Source organism: Misgurnus anguillicaudatus, chromosome 24, assembly GCF_027580225.2.
Source record: "Misgurnus anguillicaudatus chromosome 24, ASM2758022v2, whole genome shotgun sequence".
Lineage (NCBI taxonomy): Eukaryota > Metazoa > Chordata > Actinopteri > Cypriniformes > Cobitidae > Misgurnus > Misgurnus anguillicaudatus.
The window spans coordinates 34950619-34977195 of record NC_073360.2 but is presented as its reverse complement, the minus strand read 5'-3'; the positions used below and the strand labels follow the sequence as shown (position 1 = coordinate 34977195).

At 37.3% G+C, this 26577-nt stretch overlaps 1 protein-coding gene across 4 annotated transcripts in view; it reads left to right on the top strand.

Annotated features, from left to right (window-relative positions):
* Positions 1–26577, top strand: part of robo1 (roundabout, axon guidance receptor, homolog 1 (Drosophila)) — a 338077-nt gene that overhangs the window by 173800 nt on the left and 137700 nt on the right. For all 4 annotated transcript variants that reach the window (XM_073862979.1, XM_073862980.1, XM_073862981.1 and 1 more), the window contains one exon: positions 13000–13326. In XM_073862979.1, the coding sequence (XP_073719080.1) occupies positions 13000–13326 (327 nt within the window). The remainder of the gene's footprint in view (positions 1–12999; positions 13327–26577) is intronic.

Sequence of the window (26577 nt, the reverse complement as noted above, 5' to 3'; positions counted from 1 at the left end):
ATCGAGAATCGAGTATAAAAATTGGTCCGAAAATCAGAATAAAACAGAGAATCTAAATCGAATCCATCCGATAGCTTATGAATCTAAATCAAATCGATCCAGAACATCTGAATCGATACCCAGCCCTAGTGTAAACAGACCTTATGTTTGAGTCTGTATTAAACGAATAAATAGAATTTGAGGAATAATCAATTGTTTGGAGATTGTTAATGGACGTTTCTGAGTGGTCAGTTTGTGTTTTTTTTAGTATGGACCTGCAAAACGAAACTGTAACGTCAATAGTAGAACTTGAGCCGAAACGCTAGCATATAGCATTAACTAGCTTATAGCGCTAACTTAGCAGTCATAACTTTGTTTATTTAGCATTGTAACAACATTGTATTTAATTTAATGTGCAATTTAATGTTGGGGCGTACATAACGACTGTAACCAGTCCTTCCAGAAAAACGCAGAGTTTTTTGTGATTGTTGCTGGCAAAAATCCTTGATCTTGCGGCACGTTTTCTTAAAAAATGCGATGGAATATGCAGGATATTTATGCAATTTTATGCTATGAAATTGCGGGAACTTGCAAAAACTGTTGGAACTAGCAAAAACTGTTTGCAGCTTTTGCAGCTTTTAAATGATGTTCACGTCACATAATCACCTTACTTCATAACGTTCCCATGGCAACAGGGGTCATGGCTGCGCTTGTGTGAGGTAAATGCAACATTTTTCAACTTTTTGCTAATATATATGTGATTTTTGCTACGAAAATGCGGGGATTATGAAATCATGCAACCCCGCATATTTTGCACACGGAAATCTGCAATTTATGCTGCGAAAGTGCGTCGTATTTGAAAAAATGCATCCCCCGCATAAATATGCGGACTTAGGCTGATTATGCGTTAAATCATGCGATCGCGTAATCACGTTTTTCTGGAGGGACTATGTAACATCACAGTTGGTGTTATGTTGAGATTGGTCGGTTTTCCGATGGTCTTTTGCATGCACAAGGTTTACATAAGAAGTAGGAAACAATCGTGTTTAAGGTTCGCAATATGTCATTATGTTGTACAGACTTAATATTATTTATCTATGCCTAGCCAAATACAGTTTTCTATTCTACAACATCTTTTAATACAAGAAAAGCATTATGAAGCAAAAATAGCAGGAGATTTGTCAGTGTAGCACATACTATGCTAGTATTACATTCCAAACATACCCCTATTCATCTGGCTTTATATAGCAGCAAGCATGCAGTGTGTAAATCTTTCATGCATCATTGTGTATCATGTTCGGAGTGACTTATGAATGTACGTACACATGCAGAAAGCTCATCTTCTTTTAGAAAGGGCATAGCCATTCTCCATCTGTTTCGGGGTGTTTGTGGAGATTGACTGGGGGCCAGAGGCAGAGAGACTGCGCTCATTGTTCGGCCCTCCAGACTTGGGGGCCTCTGAGCAGGATGGTCCTCGGTCTCCCAGAGGAGCTCACGTACCCGGCTGCCCCTGACCCCCAAAGCCAGGGGAGATCCACGGATCTGTTTCACAGCTGACAGAGGCCTTCCTCTCCAGGCACGCTTTTGTTTTCTAAAATCCTTCGACGTCCCCAGATGGGACTCAAGGGAATGGTTTTTGGGTTTCTTCAGAGTTAGAAACATGAGGCCTGGCGTCTGAAGTCTGAAACGTTTGCGTTTCAATCGCGCCTTCCTTAGATAACAATAAATGACAGGGAATTTTTCGGACCCTTCTTTTCTTTTCTTTTTTCTTGTATGATTGCTGTAGGATGTGAACCGGTTGAGGTATTGGGGTCAAAGTCAATCAATGGTCAGACTGTACGATTTTGGTTGTGATTGACAGCCTTGACTGGGGGATTTACGTGATTAGTCATATCATGTTCTCAGTTTGTTGACATGTTACCACACATACCGAGGCAAGCATGTGCGCTTATGTGTTTTCAATGGAAAAGAAAACAATATTCGGGAATGCCTGGACTTTGTCGTGGCTGGCGAAAGATTGCAATTGAGGGCCGTTCATTCCTCAGAGCGGACTCAAGGTCATTTTGATCATAAGGCATATAATGTAGACAAGCTAGTATTAGCATTCAGCACGTGTCTTCAATCGCTATTTGTTCATGGCCTTGTGACGAAAAAAATCTGCAATAATCGTATGCCACGTGCCCGTCTTGGATTACGTGTGACTTGACGGATAAAAAATGCTTGTTAAGTTTACCGATCGCTAATGTTTAAAAAGATTCACACCCTGATTTTTTATGACTCTCGTTCAGGTGTTGCTTGGCTGGCCGTGAAAGAAGCCTACATGCACACCCTGCTCTTATCACGGCCAATAAATCCCTCTAAATGACCCGCTAATCACCCATAAACGGTGTTACAAGTAGGCAGCGGCCCTCCGCGGGTGCGCTGGTCTTATCTCGGCTCAAATACTGCTATCGCAATTCCGGCTGTAGGGTTTTAAAGAGGGTCTGAAGATGCAGAACAGTCCTGTGAGTCATGCATGGCTTTGTTGCAGATATGGGCTGTAGGGCATGCAGAGGAATTTGGCTGTTTTTAAAGACTTTTAGTTTTACATGCAGTATAAATAGACACTTCATATCATGTTCCATTTGATAGTCATGATAAGAGAAAATATTGTGTGCTGTGCTTGATTTAAGTGCACACAGATGCACACAGACTGGGTAATCGGGTTATATAGACATACTGCACCGTGACACTGCACACTCTCCTTAGATAACTTCACTGTGAAAGCAGATTTAGCTTGCGTCACGTGATGCGGAAACAGACTGCTCAGCAGGAACTTGATAGGATCGATCGGATCCTGGATTGTTTACGGCCCTTATAGGATTATGTTTTTCGGTTCATACCATTTGTGCATGAATGATAGCTGGTATCATGTGCTCTGTTGAGCGGAGGAGTGCGGTTGCTTTTCTCAAACATCAGCTTTTCAATTTTCATCTACAAAATGAAAAACTGACCAAAGCAAAAATGTTTTTTCAGAGAAATCCTTACTTTTTTCTTCTTTTTTGTTCTTTCTTTCAATCTTTCTTTCGTTCATTCGTTCGTTTTATTCATTTTTCTTTCTTTTGTTCTTTTTTGTTCTTTCATTCTTTCTTTCTTTCGTTCTTTAATTCCTTTCTTTCATTCCTTCCTTCTTTCTTTCGCTCCTTCCTTTTTCTTTCGTTCCTTCCTTTCTTTTTTTTGTTCCTTTTTTCTTTCTTTCTTTCTTTCTTTCTTTCTTTCTTTCTTTCTTTCTTTCTTTCTTTCTTTCTTTCTTTCTTTCTTTCTTTCTTTCTTTCTTTCTTTCTTTCTTTCTTTCTTTCTTTCTTTCTTTCTTTCTTTCTTTCTTTCTTTCTTTCTTTCTTTCCTTCCTTCCTTCCTTCCTTCCTTCCTTTCTTATTTTTGTTCCTTACTTCTTTCTTTCATTCTTTCTTTCATTCCTTCCTTCTTTCTTTCTTTCCTTCCTTCCTTCCTTCTTTCGTTCCTTCCTTCTTTCTTTCGTTCCTTCCTTCTTTCGTTCCTTCCTTCTTTCTTTCGTTCCTTCCTTCTTTCTTTCGTTCCTTCCTTTCTTTCTTATTTTTGTTACTTTCTTCTTTCTTTCTTTCATTCCTTCCTTCCTTCTTTTTTCATTCCTTCCTCCTTTCTTACTTTCGTTCATTCCTTCTCTCTTTTGTTTCTTCTTTCTTTCATTCCTTCCTTCTTTTTTACTTTTGTTCCTTCGTTCTTTTTTTACTTCCGTTCCTTCCTTCCTTTCTTAGTTTTGTTCCTTCCTTCTTTCTTTCATTCCTTCCTTCCTTCTTTCTTTCATTCCTTCCCCCTTTTTTACTTTCATTCCTTCCTTTCTTTTTTGTTTTTGTTCCGTCTTTTATTCCTTCCTTTCTTTTGTTCCTTGCTTCTTTTTACTTTCGTTCTTTCCTTCTTTCTTTCGTTTGTTCGTTCCTTCTTTCTTTCATTCCTTCTTTTTTACTTCGTTCCTTCCTTTCTTTCTTGTTTTTGTTCCTTCCTCCTTTCTTTCATTCCTTTCTTTTTTTTCTTTTTTCGTTCTTTCTTTCTTTCCTTCCTTCCTTCTTTCTACTTTCATTCCTTCCTCCTTTTTTACTTTCATCCCCTCCTTTCTTTCTTGTTTTTGTTCTTCTTTCTTTCATTCCTTACTTTCGTTCTTTCCTTCTTTCTTTCAATCCTTCCTGCTTTCTTTCATTTCTTCTTTTTTACTTTCATTCCTTCCTTTCTTTCTTATTTTTGTTCCTTCCTTCTTTCTTTCATTCTCTTCTTTTTTTCTTTTTTCGTTCCTTCATTATTTCTTTCTTTCTTTTATTTTTCTTTCTTTTGTTCTTTTTTGTTGTTTCATTCTTTCTTACTTTTGTTCCTTCCTTCTTTCTTTTGTTCCTCCCTTCTTTTTTACTTTCTTTCTTTCCTTCCTTTCTTTCTTATTTTCATTCCTTTTGTTCTTTCTTTCATTGCTTTCTTAGTTTTGTATTTTCATTCTTTTTTCGTTCATTAATTCTTTCTGTCTTTAGTTTTTTTTGTTTCTTCTTTCTTTTGTTCCTTCTTGTTTGCTTTCTTTCTTTTCCTTTCCTTCATTACAATCTGTATTTTCTTTTTTTATTTCTCTGTCTTTCTCTCTCTCTCTCTCTCTCTCTCTCTCTCTCTCTCTTTCAGTCTATTATGTGTTTCTTCCTTTGTTTCTATAATCATATCTTGTTTTTGTCTTTCATTTTTCTTGCCTTCCTTCCTTCATTACATCCTGTTCTTCCTGCCTCTCTCTTTCTCTCCCTCCTTCTACCTTAACATTACTTCCTTAATTTGCTTCAGTCTCTTTTCTTGTTTTCTTTTTCGCTTTTTCTCTCTCTCTCTCTTTAATTAACCCATCTTATCCTTTCTTTGTTTCTTCCTTTCTGTAATCTTTTCTTGTTTTTATCTTTCATTATTTATTTTTTCCTTCCTTTCTTCTACTTAATTACAATTTATCTTCTTTTCTTCAGTTTTTTTTCTTCTTTCTCTCTCCGCCCTTCTTTCTTACCTTACTTATTTTCTAGTTTCAGTCTCTGTTGTTTTCTTTTCATCTTTTCTCTCTCTTTTAATCTCTTTTATCTTGTCCTTTTTTCTTTTTCATTTCTATGCCCTTTTCTTGTTTTTATCTTTCTTTTTGCACACTCTCATCCTCTTTCCTGTCTTTCTTCTTTACATCCTTCCTTCATTACAGATTATCTTGTTCTGACGTTCTCTCTCTCTTTCTCTCTCTCTCTCTCTCTCTCTCTCTCTCTCTCTCTCTCTCTCTCTCTCTCTCTCTCTGGTCTATGTTCTTATTCTCTCCGTATCTATGAGCGTCTCACACACACACACATCACATACATACTCTTCTCTCTCACTCTTTGACCTCTGTGTCATCAGGCGTTGAATGTCTTAAAAAGATGTCAGGCTCGTCCTCTGGCCGGACCTCTTTTCTTCATTGATGAGGACTTACTGTGAACACCTCATTTCCATCTGAAGTTAATGCAGCCATTCAAGCTGAACTTATTAAAACTGTCGTCTGATGCTCCCTCTCTCTCCCTCTCATCCTCCCCTCTGTGTGGAAGTAAATGAAGTCAACTTCACTGTAGGTTGTAATGTAATTGCACTATGGATGAATATAGCTGTGAGCTCTGTAGGTTAACATGACGGAGAGATGTGTGGAGTTTTTTAATTGCAAAGGCAGTGCGGAGTAAAAGCGCCCTGCTGGTTTCTTTCTCTTCCTCGTCGGCAGCATAATAAACACTTACACAATATATTCTAGAAGAACTATTAAAGATAAAGACAAAATTGGGTTTTTTCCACCTTCGGGCAACAGTGAAATGTAACAGAAGACGATAAGTAATTTCAAAAAGTTGGACAGTCGATATGATAAACTCCAAAAACTCCTAATTAAAATCTAAGAATAAATAACATTTTGAGATGAATTGATTTGTATTTAGAAAAAAGTAAATGCGATTACACTTATAAAAAGGAATGGAATTAAATATCAGACCTATTTTTTGTGTGTATTTCAGTGGTTGCATTTTGAGAAAAGGATGAATAAAGTTCTTTAAAGAAAAAAATTCAGAATTGGTCTATTACACAACTATTTCACATTATAAGTAAGAACCATGCAATATGTCTTTCGCACTGCCCCGTGGCTTTAAATATCCCTCTCAAGTAAAAGTAAAAGTCAGTAAATATATCTGCCATTCGATTGGTGTCAAAATTTGGCAGAATAGATCATGAGGGTTAAGGTTACCTGTTTTTATTCACCTTACATATACATATATTTGCGTTTGCAAAGATGAACTTGTTTGACAGCATTCTCGTGTTTTAAATCGTCAGAGAGAGTGAATGATAGCAAGACCAGAATGCTGCAGATATTGGCTTACATATTAAATGTTCTTTACACTATGTATGTATGTTGTATGTTTGTGTGTTAGTTAGAAAGAAGGAAAATGATTTTTGCCCGGGGCAGCGATCGATCGGATCTTAGATACAGAATTCCCAGCGTCCCTGTGCTGAGCCTGTGGAGCTGATTAGCTCATCTCATATTCTCAGAGAACAGGAAAGAGCACAGCAGGAGAAATGAGAGGGGGGGGGGAGAAAGAGAGAGAAGACCAAAGGATGTGGACAGGCAAAAGCAGACAGATGTGAACAAATAAACAAACACATAAAGGGAAGACGGCTGGAGTGAATGCAACACACAGACTGAAATACTGAAACACAGATGAGTTTTATTTAGCAATATGTGAAGAGATGCTGGAATTAAAATTCTTTCCTTTTTTTGGTAAACTTCTAAAAACACCCGAACAACCACCAGAGTACACTGGCAACAGCATAAAAAAATGCAACCAATCAAGACGCTTTACTGAAGGCAACCACTTTTTTAATTACAATTTATTTTAACTCTTTAACTTTATTTCAATGCCTAAACTCTAGCAACTGCATAAAAATCGAATCAATACACCATACCAACAATTTTAACTTCTTTTTCAAATTCCAGTTTTCTTTACAATAATCTTTTCTCTATTGACCACTTAATAACCCTTCTGCAACCACCGACAGGAGTGCCCTAGCAACTGCAATATAAACCAATCAAATCCCTGTACCAAAAATTTTTATAATACTTTATGATATTTTTTTCTTTAAACCACTTAGCAACACCTTAGCAACTGCAATAAATGCAACCATTCAAAACACTATGTCAGTATTTTTAACATTTATTTTTCAAAATCCCATGTTTCTTAATTTTTTTCTTTAAACCCCTTAGCAACCACCCACAGTGCCCTAGCAACTGCAATTAAAGCAACCAATCAAAACACCATACCAACAATTTTAACTTCTTATTCATATTCCCATGTTTCCTAATTTTTTCCTTTAAACCCCTTTTACAACACCTTAGCAACCACCGACAATGCTCTAGCAACTGCAGTAAAAACAACCATTCAAAACACTATACCAACAACTCTAACTTCTTTTTGAAATTCCAATTTTCTTTATAATAATCTTTCTTTTTAAACCACTTAGCAACACATTAGCAACCACACACAGTGCCCTAGCAACTGCAGTAAAAACAACCAATCAAAACACTATACCAACAATTTTAACTTCTTATTCAAATTCCCATGTTTCCTAATTTTTTCCTTTAAACCCCTTTTGCAACACCTTAGCAACCACCGACAATGCCCTAGCAACTGCAGTAAAAACAACCATTCAAAACACTATACCAACAACTCTAACTTCTTTTTGAAATTCCAATTTTCTTCATAATAATCTTTTTAAACCACTTAGCAACACATTAGCAACCACACACACAGTGCCCTGCAGTAAAAAACAACCAATCAAAAACTGTATCAACAATTTTCTTTTTTTTCAAATTCCAATTTTCTTTATAATAATCTTTTATCTTTAAAACACTTAGCAACACCTTAGCAACCACTCACAGTGCCCTAGCAACTGCAGTAAAAAGCAACCAATCAAAACACTGTATCAACAATTTTTTTTTTTCAAATTCCAATTTTCTTCATAATAATCTTTTATCTTTATACCACTTAGCAACACCTTAGCAACAACTTACAGTGCCCTAGCAACTGCAGTAAAAAGCAACCAATCAAAACACTGTATCAACAATTTTTTTTTTCAAATTCCAATTTTCTTCATAATAATCTTTTATCTTTATACCACTTAGCAACACCTTAGCAACCACTCACAGTGCCCTAGCAACTGCAGTAAAAAGCAACCAATCAAAACACTATACCAACAATTGTAACTTATTTTTCAAATTCCAATTTTCTAATATTAATCTTTCTTCTTTAAACCACTTAGCAACACCTTAGCAACCAACCACTGTGCCCTAGCAACTGCAGTAAAAAACAATCGATCAAAACACTATACCAACAATTAAAAAAATATAATAATAATAATAATCTTTATTATTTTAACCACTTAGCAACACCTTAGCAACCACTCAGAGTGCTTTAGCAACTGCATAAAATAACCAATCAAAACACTGTATCAACATTTTTCAATTTTTTTTCAAATTCCAAATTTTTCTTGATTAATCTTTTTATTTTTAAACCGCTTAGCAACACCTTAGCAACCACCCAGAGTGCCCTAGCAACTGCATAAAAATACAACTGTTCAAAACACATTAGCAACCACTTTTTTACAATAGAAAACTCAAATTCTTTCAAATTAAATCAGATTTTTTTTCTTTCTATCCTCTAGCTACACCCTAGTAGCCGTATAACTACATTTTTCCAGTAACGAAAACAAAATTTCCAAATTACAATTCTATCAATTTACAATTTTTCTTTCAAAATAATAATTTAAAGGCACACACATTTATAATTAATTTATACAATTATTTATTAAATTTTATTATTTCCTTCTGTTTTTTATCTTGCTTGCACAGTATAAATTTTAGATATACACCACGATGTAGTGTAGTACCGCTCCCAGCAGCACCTCTCATCCCTGCGTGAGAGGATATCGCGTTCAGCATAAATTAAATAAATAAAAGAAGTACTGGTCGAGTGAAGGACTCCATTCTGCATTTCAAAGTGTATTGGGAAAATATTTCATGTAGCAAGTGTATCATAGATTGCGAGCGGACTCGAAGAGGGGGGAGGTGGTGGAGGAGGGGATTTTACTTCCTATCTGACCAAATCCTGACCATATACATTTTATATAGATAAAGTCTGACTTCACTGGATCACTGATTTAACAGGCTCGCAGAGCCCAACCTGAACAGGTTATGATAAACTGTTGAAAGGTTTCTGTTTAATCTTACAGCACTTTTACATTTATGCATTATGCAATAGTGTAAAACTTGGTAGAGAAGTCACTTCTGTACACAAAAAACAGTATGCAACATTGTTGTGTATCCCATGCAGAAATCCGCTGGTGCTGTATTGTCCTGCGCCCGCAGTGTTTTTGTATGCGTCAGGAAGCACAGCTCATTATCTTCCCGTCACATATTTACACGTACTGTAAACACGAGAGCAAACAGTTCTGCTCCGCAACATGCAAATCAATGAATTCATTACCTTGCACAAACTCCAGCTGATGTTAAGTATGATCTAATGCTCTCTGACGCAGCCCTGCGCCCGATCACGGAGCGCTCCCTCGGTAGAAGGACCGGAGGGGGGATAGATAGATAGATGGATGTAAGGGGGGATGGGGTGGAAAGAAGGAGCGCTGCAGGAAAAATGCTGGGGGTGGACTGGATGAATGAATTTTGACCCTGCACTGCCAATTAATCCTAGCTCTTTTTAATTGGGCCTGAATGGACTCCAATGGGCAGTGCTGACACACACACACTGTATTGTAACCCTTAAGGATGCAAGCCTCATTTGCATATAAACCAGATCTTGAGGATTCAGTTTACTGGTTTCTGAACACAAGCAATAACTTAAGCCCAAAAAAAATTTCTATGAAGGCAGATTCACTTTCCACGCTTAAAATGCACACGCACACACACGGACCCAGACGTCCACGGAGGTGTCTGATCTGCGTCTCTGTCTCAGTCTCGCAGTCTCTCGTAATGCCTCTTATCTCCCTTCCCCTCCAAACACCCCCTCATCCCCAACTTTACAGCCCTTTCATTTGGCGTCTTTGATCAGGACGGTAGCGCGCCGCTGAAATGACAGTGGATTGGTTTAAGCACAGGCCTGCAGTAGTCCAAAGAACAGAGAGATTTTAGTAATGGAGGGTTTTATTCCCTCCTAGAGATGTTTTGTGTTCGTCAAAGCCCCGCCAGTCTGGTCTAAGAAGCCACTGACACCTGCATAAAGAATTTATAGCATACTTGGAAAATTATGTCACATTTTATCTAAGCAAATAAAGAGGGGGAATGCAGAATTGTAATTTTTAGTAATGCATCCCATTGTGCTCCAGGTTATGACATCACAACCATGTAGCAAAGTGGTCATGTTCAGCTATGAAAATATCGCTGTACATTCATCTGGATGTAGTCAGCTGTATACTTTATTTGTATTGAATTCGCATTAGGACACAAAACAGAATCTCATCTAACCTGAAGAAGACTATTGGAAAATTGATTGTCATTAATGTTATTGATCATTTGCGTAGATCAAAACTGTATTTTAAAAGGATTAGTCCATTTTCTTTAAAAAAATCCAGATAATTTAGTCACCACCATGTCAATCAAAATGTTGATGTCTTTCTTTGTTCAGTCGAGAAGAAATTATGTTTTTTGAGGAAAACATTCCAGGATTTTTCTTATTTTAATGGACTTTAATGGACCCCAATACTTAACCGTTTAAATGCAGTTTAATTTTGCAATTTCAAAGGACTCTAAATGATCTCAAACAAGGCATAAGGGTCTTATCTAGCAAAACGATTGTCATTTTTGGCAAGAAAAATAAAAAATATGCACTTTTAAACCACAACCTCTCGTTGTCCTCCGGCTGTGTGACGAGCCAGCGCGAGCTCACGTAATTGCGTAATGACGTTGAAAGGTCGTGTTACATATATGAAACACACATTTGCAGACCATTTTAAAGAAGAAACTGACACAAAGACATTAACTAGTATCATTCGACATACAACAACATCGGAACGGTCCTCTTTCTCCACACTTGTAAACAACACTGGGGCGTAGTTTCGCATACGTCACCCGTGACCTCTTGACATGATGACGTATTGTGTGAGGTTGCGCTGGTGCGTCACACGGCTGAAGAAAGACGAGAGGTTGTGGTTTAAAAGTGCATATTTTTTATTTTTCTTGCCAAAAATGACAATCGTTTCGCTAGATAAGACCCTTATGCCTCGTTTGGGATCGTTTAGAGACCTTTGAAACTGCAATTTTAAACCGCATTAAAACTGTTTCGTGTTGGGGTCCATTAAAGTCCATTAAAATGAGAAAAATCCTGGAATGTTTTCCTCAAAAAACATAATTTCTTCTTGACTGAACAAAGAAAGACATCAACATTTTGGATGACATGGTGGACTAAATTATCTGGATTTTTTTTTAAGAAAATGGATTAATCCTTTAAACTAGCGTTTGAAACTTTAACCTATCAATCCCATATATAGGATTTTTATATTTTGATCGACTACCAAGTAGTTTCAGGTTTTTGTTAGTTACCAATATGCCACGTTATTTACGAACTTCTGAGATGCTAAATTGTAAATTATTAAACTGACCTAACCCTAGGGACTAATTATGGACACTACCAGTTAAATGTTTATACACGCTGGCATGTTCTATGGTAAAGCCTTGAATTTTAATTGATACATAGCGAATGTGTAAGGTAAGGCAACCTGTATGTTTATTTAATTTCTTGTTTATTTCCTTTCATGTTTATTTCGTTTTGTTTTGATTCATTATTTTTCTGCACCCCGCCGCGACTGCGAGCAACAGAGCAGCCTCCCTCCGCTTTTTAAAAAATAGTGTGTTGATAATAAACATTTAAACTAACATTGTTATATGCTGAAAATATATATTTTATATAGATGTTATTGTAGGCAAGTGAAGTGTTCATTTGAGAGGCTCATTTGATCAAACAAGTCGTCAACATGACGTTAGCTGTTAGCCGCTAACCGCCCGGTCATTATCAAAAACCTTAATTTAACAAACAAAAAAGGCTCTAAAATAAATAAAAGATATTTTATAATTTTGACAGTAAAAACTGAACTGCTTTAATTGCTGCAATAGTAGTACAGCTGTAAGGAATCTGTGTAAGGAGTTATTTTTGCCATTTCTGCCGATTTCTTTTGCGGAATTTTCTTAATTATTTTAAATGTTTTAAAAAGATCTAAGAGAATGGGAGCTGTGGATATTACAAAACAATAAAATATTTTATAATATAGGCCTATAAAATGTTTATAATTTTATATACATGGCTGTAACGTGTAATAAAAATACTGAAGTAAATAGAAGTTCTTCACTAAAAGAATGATCGTATTTTTAATCGTGATCAAAAGTTTGAGCAAAACAATCGTGATCATAATTTTTCCTGTAATCGTGCAGCCCTACGCTTGACTGATTCTTATGATCTTACAGCCTTTGATAATAAACGCTTTATATATATATATATATATATATATATATATATATATATATATATATATATATATATATATATATATATATATATATATATATATATATATATATATATATATTTCTATTGAATATTAAATACATATAAATATTTATATATGTTATTTATTTATTGTTACCTAATATTTTTCTTTAATTGTTATTTCATAGTTTGAATGGCTTTGCTGTTACTCTAAAATGTAAAAAAATGTACTAGTACTGATTTCATTGATAAAAATTAATTAAATTAATATGGAAGCATTAATATGGAAGTGTGTCCAAATGTTTAACTAGTAATATATTTGTAAGTGAAGTAAGATTGTCTCCTCGGTCCACATTTCCATTCTCATCCATTTAGCACCTACTATTCAAACCGTATCACAATATCACCAAAACCAGTGCTGTTCTCAATTAAATCTCATTAATCTCTATTTTTCCAGGATCCCGTCTGCGACAGGAAGACTACGCGCCCCGCATCGTAGAACACCCCTCCGATCTGATCGTATCCAAGGGCGAACCCGCCACCCTAAACTGCAAGGCAGAGGGGCGGCCCACCCCCACCGTGGAGTGGTACAAGGATGGAGAACGAGTGGAAACGGACCGAGACAATCCTCGATCGCACCGCATGCTTCTGCCCAGCGGCTCTCTCTTCTTCTTGCGTATCGTACACGGCCGTCGCAGCAAACCCGATGAAGGCTCCTACGTCTGTGTGGCCCGTAACTACCTGGGAGAAGCGGTTAGCCACAACGCCTCTCTGGAAGTAGCTAGTAAGTGCTTGTTTAGTTTCATATCACGCTGGGTTCGCGCAGGTTATGCTGCAACATTTTGGGATTTTGGTGGATGGTGCCAATTTTACAGTCTTACAGTACGTCTCTGTTAGTGGGATGTTTAGCGATTTCATCTGTTAGTAACAATTGCATAAAATAAAGTTGGATTATTATTAGACTACCATTTAACTTAGTTGCTTGTTATGAAAATTCTGTTTCTGTTTCTTTCGTAATTTTTGGGGAGTATTAGCGACTGATAGCCTTCATCTCCATTTACTTTTATTGTTTGGAAAGAGCAAGTTTATTACTTTGTGTTTCATGGCTATTGAAGTAATGTACGATATACGGTAACTTGCATGCTTGTACAATATGTGCTACACTAACGCTTTGATCCAAAATACATGTTTCACAGTCTTTTTGGGAAAATAATAAAAAGTATTTAAATTGTTTAGTTACCGTAAAACTGTGAGATATAAATATCGCAATATTTTCAATATATCTTACACCTCTAAATGAATTTTTGGGTACGCTGTTCCTTTAAGAAGCACCAACTCTATTTATGATTTACATTAAAATTCACACCTAGATAATCACATATTTTTTGCCAAGTACTGTATGACCGAATCTGGACTTTTTATCGATGTGTTGTGTTGGGGTAACGTGTGCTCAGTTGTATATACTTGCAGGGCCGGTTGAAAGCAGGCCAGTCTTAATTTGCCTTTGTGTTTGTGACTCCTGTGGCCCTGAACCGGCTATAAGAAATCCTGTAGCCTCTCCAGCTGAATAGATGGAGTTTCCAGTTTCCTCCTGGGTCTCAGTTTTTCAATGGGCTCAGTGGCTCGGATAATCTCGCTGGAGATGGCAGGATGTAACTGTGCCACTGGACCTGCATGGTGATACCGATGAAGGAATCGGGCCAGACGTTGCCGGCCTGTAGAGTAGGATCTCTGTAGGTGGTCGCGGGCCATAAAAACAGTAAATAACATTGCATTGTCGCTGTTTGGCAATGCCCAGTTTATGATGTTTACAGTAGTCGATAAGATAGCTGTACTTTGTATTTGTCGTGTAGGTATTCGCAGAGTCTGCCTGCATATTTGGCATTGGCTTCAGTAGACGTTTCAGTGAGTTGAAGTAGTTCATATTGGAGTGAAGTGTTAACAGCAACTGCTTTGGTTCGTTTGCCAATAACTTGTGGTTTTAGTTATTCTTCTTGGCCGTGGACGCGATATGCATTACATACCGCCCCTCTTTAAGCTTGAAAGGACCGATCTCGGATATCAACCACTTTTGAAGTATGCCTAGGAGCTGTCACCAACCCTCTTGTTGTAATCTAATCGAGTCAGTGGTTGAGGGGGGTGAGGCGGTCATGTCATGCGTACCAATGGTATGTCTCGCTCCCTTGTATTGAACCATTTGAACCAATGTTAGTCAAAAAGAAACTCGTATATGAGCTCAGAGACTGCAATGTGAGAAAATATCAAACGACATGCAAAGCGGAGGCTGATGTACTGGGTGCCGTTTGTTCTGTTGTAGTTTTTGTTTGCAAGAGGCTTGGCAAGACGAGTTGGCCCGGCATGAGGAAAAGCTCGGGCCGTTTGGCCACAGCCTTCGGGTTGGTTTTTCTGAAAAAGCTTCAAACAGAACCATAATGACACAGTGGCAAACCCCCCCAACCCTGTCGCCATACATGTAATTACCCTGTTCAGGCAACCGTGATGGAGCCCTGTGACAGGAAGGTAGTAGTTCCTGTCTAAACTCCCCTTTTCCATCCAAAACTAGACAGTCAGTGACAGAGCCAGAGGTGCAATAGGAATCCATCACATCTCAGATATCAACACCCACCTACTTATTCAGTCCAACATTAGGAATGTCAGTTTCGCTGGTAGTGCCAAGAAAACCTCAAAAAAGGAAGTTAAGACCTCAAAATATATTTGTTCTGCCTAACAGGAATCCCTTTTGAACACTGTGTACACAGTCTTTCGAATGTTATTTTAATAATCCCGCTTTTACGATCGCCCAACACCCGGCGGACTGTAAATCTAATCCAACTTTCAACTTAGCCGTGTTTTGCCAAGCAATGACGCTTAGCGCCGATCTGTTTTGGGTTTATTATTAACTTCACGTACAGTAGACGCTCTGTGCTGTTCGACGAGGTAAAAATGGGTCAATCCGGGCGTTCGCGTTGCTTTATGTGCCATGTGTACATCCCCGAGGTTGGATTTTGCCCCTTTTGTATCCATGTTTTCTTTTCAGTATGAATCTAGGAGGCTTATAATGCTTTATGTGTCATGTTTTGTTGATGTATAATGGCTTGCAGAGGAACAAAGACTGAGTAGGAGAAGAATAGAAGGACAGATACAGTGAAAAGATCTTGCTGGCTTTGTCCGTAAGAGCTTACTGTTCACCCCGATGGCCTCGGGCCACACGTTGCGTAATGCCAAAGTATCAGGCTGCGTTTTAAGAATGACAGACGTGTGTGTTGGAGATATTTTCTCTCTTTTAAAGCAGCTGTAAAAATCTGGATCAAAGAAAAGGGAATTTTAAGAGCCATATAAATGACAATGTGAGATTTTTGGAAGATTGATGGATGGTAATCTTCAGCTTTAATGGTATGACTTTTAAAAGCGTGAAATGGTACATTAGTTAGGATTAAAGCTGTGTGTGCATCATAAAAGCTTAACTGTACACACACCGCATTCTTTTTATGTATTATGCACTTAAAAAAATCTATTTTGTCATTTAAGTATACAGAATAACTTGCACTTTAATAGCATAGCACCATATAATGCTACAATATGTAACTTATATTGTATAACTTTAAGTGTATATTAAATATGATAACATAAAAATATATAACACAGTATAGTGTAACTTTAAGTACTGTAAAATTACTCTATGTGTACTGTACACACACTGTAAATCTATGAACGATTTCAGCAGTAACAACATAAACAAGCGGCTTTCGTGGTCGTCACGTAACTTCTGGTAAACTCCGCGAAGAATAAATAACAACAAAGTCCTTTTAAAGTCATTTATTTATATAGCAAGCAAAATAAAGAACACATAGATTACATAGGAACCCAAACATTTGTTTTTTTCGACGAGGTATTTGTTTAATAGTTCAGTTTCATCAACTAGTCAGACCATTAAACAAACAGAAACCGGAAGTACAGATCGGACCAGACACTTATCGCGTCACCGCACGTGCGCCCGATGAAACCGTCTATAGGCACTGTAAGTGTATGTATGTATATATATATTTATATTATGTATTTATATTTGTGTATTTTATATATATATATATATATATATATATATATATTATATAAATAAATAAATAAATAAATAAATAAATATATATATATATATATATATATATATATATATATATATATATATATATATATATATATATATATATATATATATATATATATATATATATATATATATATTTAAGTAATTTAAGTAATTTAATGTTTCTTTAGCATAAATAAAATGTCCCTACTTCCTCAAACTGTTTCAAAATATATTTACTCTATTTTTTCTTCCATTCCTGCGGAGAGCAAAAACATAGACATAATTTTTTGCTGTACGTGAAGTATTGCCGTTTTTGTTAAATAGTAAAAACCATAGTGTTTTCTTCAGTAAATAAATCATATTTGAGCTTTATTCCCAGCCCAAGTAAAGTAGGAAACCATAGTTCCTCACATCTGCTTCTGAGTTGTCAGTCTGGGTAATCGTCGCAAACCAGTCCTCTCTAATTGGCTGGTGGGTGTGTTTGTTCCTTAAGCGTCATGGTACCTATTTGCAGATGGACAGAAATTACAAGGAAAACTAATCTACGATGTTTAATTACAGTTCTGACGTACCCTTAGGGAATGTACAGAAATAAAGAAGACACCAAAGAGATAAGTGTAGGTTCTTTTTGGTTTTCCCATGTTATCGTACGCTCATCTTTCGGTACAGGGAAAGTCGCTTGTTTTGAGCTCAACCTGATTAGCTTTAATATAACTAACTGTTCTATCCTCAAGCCTGTGAACCACCAAGACTAATCTGCCATGCGTATTCAGTCTTATGGTCATTTCCAGGCATAAAAAAATCTAAGTTTGGTCGGGATTGTAGGAGCTGTGCTCTATTAAGAAAGTGGCATCCCAGCTTGGGTCAGAAGATAAGAGTTGGTCAGGAACCCAGCCATTTGTGGCCGGAGAAAAAAGGGGAACGGCAATTCGATGCTTTGTTCTGCTTTTGTGGGAGACAACGGGTCTCCAACTGCTAAGATCATGGACGAGGGGAGATAGACGAATGAAAGCAGGGTCAGAAAGTTCACTGCAGTAATGAGTAGTGCAGATAACTAGATGGATGGATGACAACTTGAAGATGGCTAACCGTGTGAGAGTAATGGGTCTGGACAGTCAGGGCAAGAGTGGGGACGCCTACGTCGCCAGCCGAGCGTGACCGGTCAGTCTTTGAGCGTCTTGGTTGAAAGACAGAAGGACTTCATTGACTAGTTCTGATAAGGAGTACTTGAAATTTAGTTTTGTCAAGGTTGATAATTTAACTACAATTAACAGTTTAGATACAGTATGTGGGTTTGCAGATCACCCACTTCATTTTTAAAGGATTAGTCCATTTTCTAAAAAAAAATCCACATAATTTACTCACCACCACGTCATCCAAAATGTTGATGTCTTTCTTTGTTCAGTCGAGAAGAAATTATGTTTTTTGAGGAAAACATTCCAGGATTTTTCTCATTTTAATGGACTTTAATCGACCCCAACATTTAAGAGTTTTAATGCAGTTTAAAATTGCAGTTTCAACCGAGTTTCAAAGGACTCTAAACGATCCCAAACAAGGCATAAGGGTCTTATCTAGTGAAACGATTGTCATTTTTGACAAGAAAAATAAAAAATATGCACTTTTTTTAAAAGCACAACTTCTCGTCTGTCTCCGGTCCTGTGGCGCGCCGGTGCGACCTCACGTAATTGTGTAATGACGTTGAAAGGTCACGTCTTACATATATAAAACGCACATTTGCAGACCATTTTCAACAATAAACTGACACAAAAACATACAACAACGTCGGAATGGTCCCCTTTCTCCACACCAGTAAACACTGGGGTGTAGTTTCACATACGTCATCCGTGACCTCTTGATGTAATGACGTATTGCGTGAGGTTGCGCTGGCGCGTCACATGACCGTAGATAGACGAGAAGTTGTGGTTTAAAAGTGCATATTTTTGTTTTTTCTTGTCAAAAATGACAATCGTTTCACTAGATAAGACTCTTATGCTTCGTTTGGGATCATTTAGAGCCCTTTGAAACTCCATTGAAACTGTTTCATGTTGGGGTCCATTAAAATTAGAAAATCCTGGAATGTTTTCCTCAAAAAACATAATTTCTTCTCGACTGAACAAAGAAAGTCATCAACATTTTGGATGACATGGTGGTGAGTAAATTATCTGGATTTTTTTAAAGAAAATGGACTAATCCTTTAATACAATGTTGAGAAAACTGGAAAACAGTTTTTTTTGTTGCATTTAATAGATGGTTAACACATTTGGATGTTGAAAGCTGTTGTAAAATGTGTCTATTAAAATGTTTTAGGCTCAGTGAGTTTTTTTATGTTTACCATGTGAGTGCTTTATTTACCTTTTGTCATACGTATTCGTGACCTATTCTTTCAATAAATATCTGAGGCTACATTTGGCTTATTTGCACAGGTGTGACTAACGCAACAGTAAAAAAATACAGTAGCAGTGAAGTAAAAGAATGAATTTGTGCTACAAAAGCTTTTTGAGGAAACTAAGACATAGTTTGAACAGATGGCACATCTTGATCTTCTGTGGGCACGTGGGTCTTACTGAAAATGGAGGACAGGTACTGTAGGTAGATCATCTCAGTAGTAATTAGAGGGCTCTCACCATGACCAAACATTTCAGGCTTGCTTTGATCCCAGGAAATGTGCTCCATCCTCAGACAGGTGGAGATAACTTGTGTTAGGAGCTTGTCTAGATTTCATCTGAGGTCATTTTATAGCCTGCACTCCACAAACGCAAAGTAAATCCCTCAGGAACCAGGTGGCTTTACACAAACCATCTTTTAACCTAAAGCATGCACTTATAAAATTATGGCGTTTAATTCCTATCAAAGCCTCTCTGGGAATTTCTGGGATGTCTTTATAGGGGTTTATTGAGTGTTTTGTCCTTCAACAGTTCACTGCGCTCTCGCATATCTAGTCCGGCCTTGTTGAAAAACACATACTTGATATAACAAGACTCATCCTGTCTCGCTGACACTGAGATTTCTGCCCCACCTGGGCCCCGTACGCGCCGTCCTGATAAACATACCGTAGCCGAAACTATTTGGTCCTCCTGTGGTTGATACGACCCATGCGATTCAGACAGAGTGATTTCCTGTTGGCTGAACTCCATTTGCGATAAACACGGCTGATTGTAAAATCGCTCTCGGTCGGAGGGCCAGATAGGAAGAGCCTCTCAGAGTTTAATCTTTCCCTTCATGTGAAGGGCCGAAGCATTAGTCCTGCTGCTGTCTCTAATCCCCCACTTTTGATTTGAGAGTCTCCCGTGGCCTTTGGGATGGACGATTTTTTTGCCCTTTTTTAAACATCTTTACGACGCTGTCCCGCTCCACTAAACGTAAGAGTTTATTAAAGCAAGGTTAAGCCATTGCTCGAAGGCTTTCAATCAACCGGTGGAGGATTAAGAAGTTTGGGAGATGAGAAATATCGAGATTCGAGGCAACAACTTTTTCGGTCTTTAAAAACTGAGCTCATCCTGTACAAGTGTCATATATTTTTTATCGGAAACTCTTCCGCTCGGGAATATCCGGATCAAGTGATGCAACTCAAGCGTAACTCGATATTTTTCAAAGACTTACTGTTTCATGCATTAAGTCTTTCCTCATCTGTCATATTGCACTGTAAAAAGTAAAAAATGAAAAAAGTAAGTTTTAAAATTATCAAATTACATGAAGAGTTTCGTTGCAAAACTATTTTTTAATTGTTCAGAAATCTCGTTTTTTTGTTGTTGTGCATTCCAATTAATATCAATTCAACTGCAGTTGGTTTGTTTTGATTTAAACCTTCATAACTTAAAAAAATACAGCTAAGTAGCACCATAAAACATAATAATAAACATGTTTTGACAAAAACATTAAAAACGGATTTATCTCGTTTTGCAACAAAACTCTTCATATTCTCACTCTGAGTGAAAAAATTAAGGTGAATTTTTATATTTAATTATTTCAATTGGCGACACCTTAAAAAATGTAGCTTTAGCAACTTACATTTTTCACTTAAAGTGAGAAAATTTAAGTTGAAAAATTCAAATTTTTAGGCATTACCAAATGAAATAATTATTTAAGTTAAAGTCACTTTTTACAGTGTACGGCAGATTTTTATGTTTGTACAATAGTTCTTGATTGCTTTTTGAATATTTTTTGGTTACTTGGATACTTTTAAATAAGCTAAATGTGTCGATATATTTATTCATTTTCATTACAGATTTGGGTGTAATTTATAATTTAAGTTATATTTGGGGCCATTTTTGCCTTTCTTTAACAGTGGGTAAGTTAGGTATTTCAAAATATCGTACAGTTTGGCATAAAAAAGTGATATAAAAAGTTAAACATAAGAACACGTTAGTTAGCGTGAGGTGTAGGGTTGAACCATTGCCACAGATAGAGATCTGAAGAAATGCGTTCGACTTCGCTTGGCACTCTTTGAGGCATGGCAGCTATGGTGCTAATCCTTCTAGAAAGAATTTTACGACATGGCGTGACTCTGACCTTGGAACAGTTTCGAATTCACAAATCAGATAAGTGCGAATGTAGTCATTAGAGAATCGCTATAAATGCGACCAAAACTCTTGGACGAAACCCAAAAACTAACCAGCAGGAATTAAACCAATATTCCCAATTTACTCTGTTAGAATCCAGGCTTGACATGTCATCCATCTATTCATTGGAATGAGGTCACGTTCTAAACGTCGGCTAGCTATATTTAGTTGTTGTTTTATGTGAACAGTACCCCTACGAGTTTAAAAGAAAGATTAATGGTGTTTGTGTATGTCGATACATGTTGATTTACAGGTTTGGCGACGTATGCTATGAAATCTTTATATCTTATTCGATAAGATTTCTCGCTGCGCCTTCGCGGGGTAAAGACGAAATTGTCAAATTGCTGTCAAGAAACAGCTGTAGCAGCAAGACCTATAGTTTGAACATCTCACAGCGTCGTCTTTGTCCTCCTGCCGTCAGTCTCTCTGAGTTTTGGGTGTGGCCGTGAAACTGTAACATTCCTGTGTAACCCCACACCGCGCCACCATAAAGAACAGACACAAAGAACGTGGATGAAATGATTGAATGGAGAGGAATAAAGAGAAGAGGCCTGTCTGAAAGAAACCTTTGAGAGGGGTTTTGGGAAGGTTTCTCTGAATCTGCCCGGGGTGACTGGACTGATTTAATTTGAAGAGTGCCTGTGGATCAGGTGACGGGAGTGATTTAAGGGTCAGTGTGTCAGGTTATGAGACAGAAACACACAGACGCACACATATATAAACACACACCTGCACTGTAAAAAAAGATTTGTTGGATTAAGTTACCTGATTGCCATAAAATTTCGAGTTAATTCCACTTAAAAAATATTAGTTGACAAAAAGTAATTGAATTACCTTAAATTTTTATGGCCACCAGTTAACGTACTTTTTTAAGTTTAACTAACAAATCTTTTTTTACAGTGTGCATATAATGATTCGAACCTTGTTGAAACATTTCCTCTTTATCGGATGCTTTGAGATTTCCGTGGTATTTCTATGGTACGTGTCTAAAAACATGGTGTTGACATGTTACCCTATTCAAAAACACCAAACAATGGTAGTACATGGTTCCACTGTGGTACAGTGGGAATACCATGGTATTGTTATGGTACATGTCCAAACAAACATGGTAATACTATGACATCATTTCAAAAACAGTAGTACAATAGTAGTTTTTTGTTAGTAATACAAAACAATGAGATATATACCTCTGTTCCCTCTCATCTTCTTTCCGCCTTCTAGAAATTCATAAAGGGCTTTGTGGAACGTGATATTACTGCTGGAACAGAGGAGATGAAGTCTGTCGGAGCCGCAAAAGAGATAAAATGTGCTTTAATGTTGTCGGTGTGACTCATCAAATGCCTCATATACAAAGATATTATTAAGTTTTACATTCCTCGCAACTTCTAAAAGGTTCAAACAGGGTCATTTTTCTTGTCCCATGTAATCATTTACCATGGTACTCACACTTTCCACCATAATACTGTTATTGTCGGATAATTAAATAATCATGGAATATATTAAATGTTCACTATAAAAAATATTTGTTGGTTCAACCTAAAAAAAAGTAAGTTATTTGGTTGCCTTAAGATTTTGAGTTCATTTAACTTAAAAATATTAGTTGACTCAAAAAAGTTGTGTAAAAATTGTTGGGATCAACTAATATTTTTTATATATTTTTTTAAAATATTTTTTATATTATTTTTAGTTATTTTAATTTATTATAAGTATAAAAATCTGACTTTTTTAATATTTAAGTGCTTTTTTAATGTCCCCAGTGCTTCTATCAACCTAGAAAATGTGAAAAAGAACAACTCGGTAACTTTTCTGCAAGCATGTGAAAAATTAAGTCATTTAGATTTCAACTGTTTTGTGACATAGGTAGCGAGTCATCTACAATAATACCGCCCCTTAATCTGCACTACCCAACCATGGCACTGACATTTAGTGCAGAAAGAAAGAGATTGACAGCACTTTCAGTTTCAATTTTAACAAACCAGCATCATGGCGATCAGTGATTTCATCAGCTCATTTGCATTTTAAATGACACACAACCTTTTTTTGCTCGCACCCACAAAGTGTCAATTTTAACATGCTATGATGAATTATCTGTGGGGTATTTTGAGCTAAAACTTCACATACGCACTCTGGGGACACCAAAGATTTATTTTACATATTTAAAAAAAATCTCATAATATGACCCCTTTAAATTCATATAATGTCATCCATTTAATTTATTTTTGGATAACAGCGGTGGCAAATACAATTTATTGCAATAAAAAATGGTTTTGTAGTGGAAACTATGATTACCATGATACATTTTTTTAAGAGTGCAGATTTTATGCCGACAGCACAACATTAGTGGTATTTTTCAGCCTGGTTTCACGGGAATTCGTAACTATTTTACGAGGTGGCTAATTTGTATGAATTGGTACGAACTGGATTGTAGAAAAACACATGACTATTTAAAAAAAAACATTAAACACAAAAGCAGATCGTACTAAAACATACATATTAACCACCTCGTAAAACAGTTACGATTTGCCGTGAGATTGTGTTGAAACTGTAATGATACTTAAAGTTGTTTCCCAGTTCCCTACACCGCAATGCAGGTGTCTTCAAAGCAGTCCTTGGGTTTCTCAGCACAGCTGCGTGTTTGTTGCAGGTGTGTCATTGAAATGCTCCTTTGCCATGGCCTGTTCTCCCTCATTAGACCTTTTCCAACAGGATTACCAGAGTGCAGAGTCTGCAGGTACCGTTATAAGTTAATTTCACCTGCTGTTTGGGAGCCATAATAGCTTATTGATTGGCTGACAGAGTTACGCTGGGGCGCCGTGGAAGGACGTCCGACTGAGGAGGGAATAAGTTAAGCGGGTGAGGAGAATTCAATCAGTCGACCCCCGGGGCTTTTAAGATCCGTGTAAATTTGTGTCCATCTCGGTCTATTGGACCTGACGGATACCTGAGCAACACGAGTTGAGTTGTAAAGCAGTCCTCGAGCCATTCTGAGACGAGAGACAGTCCTGTTATCCCGTGTTTAGCATGTTTAATCTGCTAGCTTGAAGGCATACCAATATGTTAATACCTGATATTGATTGTTTTCTGTGCCTGGATAGACTTGCATGGTAAAATGTGGTTGAGAAACCAAGAATGAATATGCAGCATAAACCAGCATGTTCTGAGCTGTTGTCACTTTTCTATAGGTGATGCTATAGTTGGTTCTAACCAACACCAGTGATATATTCAGTTTAGCCGCCCCATAGGAGCCCAAAATATGCTGACCCTCCTCAGAGCTTCCGATAAGATCCTGCTTTTGCATCGACAGCTGGCCAGCGCATCAGTCTCATGCATTTAGTGTGCAAACATGTGTGTTTGTTTTCTCAGAGGAGCTTCAGCCCATTAGTTTGACCTGTCAAACAGACTTTACGCTTCTGTTACCTGGAAACTGCACATCTCATTCTTTATTTGACCGGTCGGCACCGGGTGCCGTTCACGGCGCATTTAACACAGTCATCTGAGCGGTCGAGCACACATCCCTCAGACTGCTCGCCCGTTGACCTTCGGCATCTTTTGCAACCACCGTTGACTCTTCGGTAAGCAGCATGTGTCGCTAAAGACGTTTGAGAAACCTTATATTCCGCTTTTCAAATGTAATTCGCATCCTTCCAGACTGGCGCTTTCGTTCTAGTCTGGCAAATCTCATCCTGTCCACACATAAACGCTCCGTTGACACCTAGACAAACATTGGGTGATGGTCGAAAGACAAATGAGGCGAAGCCCACAGACCTTGACCCTCCACCTTGCTTGGGCTGCCTCAGCCTTCCATTGGTCATCTCTTATCTTATAGGGACGTCAGGGCCAACACGAGACACGACCCCTTTGTCACCCTTCGTGATCCCATAACCACCCCTGCCGTTCCTCTTACCGGCCCACCAAAACGCTTGTATACAAAAGACGTCTAAATCATCAACCCGCCGTCTAAACATGTGGGATATTACCCAGAAACTGCTTGGCACAGGGTTCAAAGGTAATCGCAGGAAGAAAAACAAACAGGACGATAAGAATAGTTGTGTGAAATGCAGATAGACGTGTGGATCAGGATATAGGAGAAACATTGTTGAAATAGTTTAGAGAAACAGGCAGATGTGCCTACCATAATACATGTTTAGATAAAAACATTTCCAAGCAACAAGATCCTTTATTGATTTTTTTATTTAAGTTAATAAAATGTCAGAAACGTCATACTAACCTTTAAATAGCATTCGACTCTCATGAAAGTCAACATGAAATTTTTACATGGATAAAGTGACATTTTAGAGTAAAATCGAATATTAAATGAAAAGTGCACTTTGGATTTTTAAAGGCGTCTCTGTCTGATCAATGGTAAAAACGATCCCAACCGAGGCATAAGGGCATTGGATTCGCCAAATAAAAACAAAAAAATGCATACTTTTAAACCACAACTTCTTGTCTTGCACTAGCCCTGTGACACACCAGTGTGACCTTTCGTATTATGTAATCACATCGAAAGGTCATGATGTCACTGGTATGTGAAACACACACTTGCGGACCATTGACGCAAATAAATTTATTAGCATCATTTCACATGCAACAATGTCAGAACAATTCTCTTTCTCCACACTGGAACGGTACCGAATTTTCCGCACTATAGGACGCACCGGAGTATAAGCCGCATCATTCAAAAATGCGTCATTAAGACGAAATAACATATATAAGTCACAGTGGACTATACGTTGCGTTTATTTAGATTTTTTTTTTACAAAATCCAAGCCGAAGAACAGACATTTAATCTGGAAAGGCAAGTTACTCAACTAAACAATAGCAGACAGAACAGCAGGCTGAATAGATGTCTGTACGTTAAAGTAAAATTATCAGTTATTTAAACAATAAACCATATCATACAGAACTTACCTGGAAGGTTGAAAAGGCTAAATTAACTGAACAAGCCAACTAACCTGAAGTTCGCAGACTCGTCATTCCGCATCCCTGAATCCATTGAATTACATAAATACAGAAGCAGCATATGGCGGACTCTTGCGGCTGTAGACGGTAATGTTGTCTCTTGCCTCAGAAATGTCAAAATTAATTTATACTTACTCACAAGATGCACCACCAGCCAAGTTATGAAAAAAACGTGGCTTATACTCCAAAAACTACGGTCGTTTTGCATACGTCATGCGTGACTTTTCGACATGATTACGTAATACGTAAGGTCACGCTGGCATATCATAAGGCTAGTGCAAGATGAGAATTTGTGGTTAAAAAGTACTTATTTTTTATTTTTTGGTGAAAATTACAATTATTTCACTAGATAAGACCCTTACTGTGGGTTCACACCAGACACAAGTTCAACGATTTGCACATGTAGATTACATACAAAGTCAATGCAAAG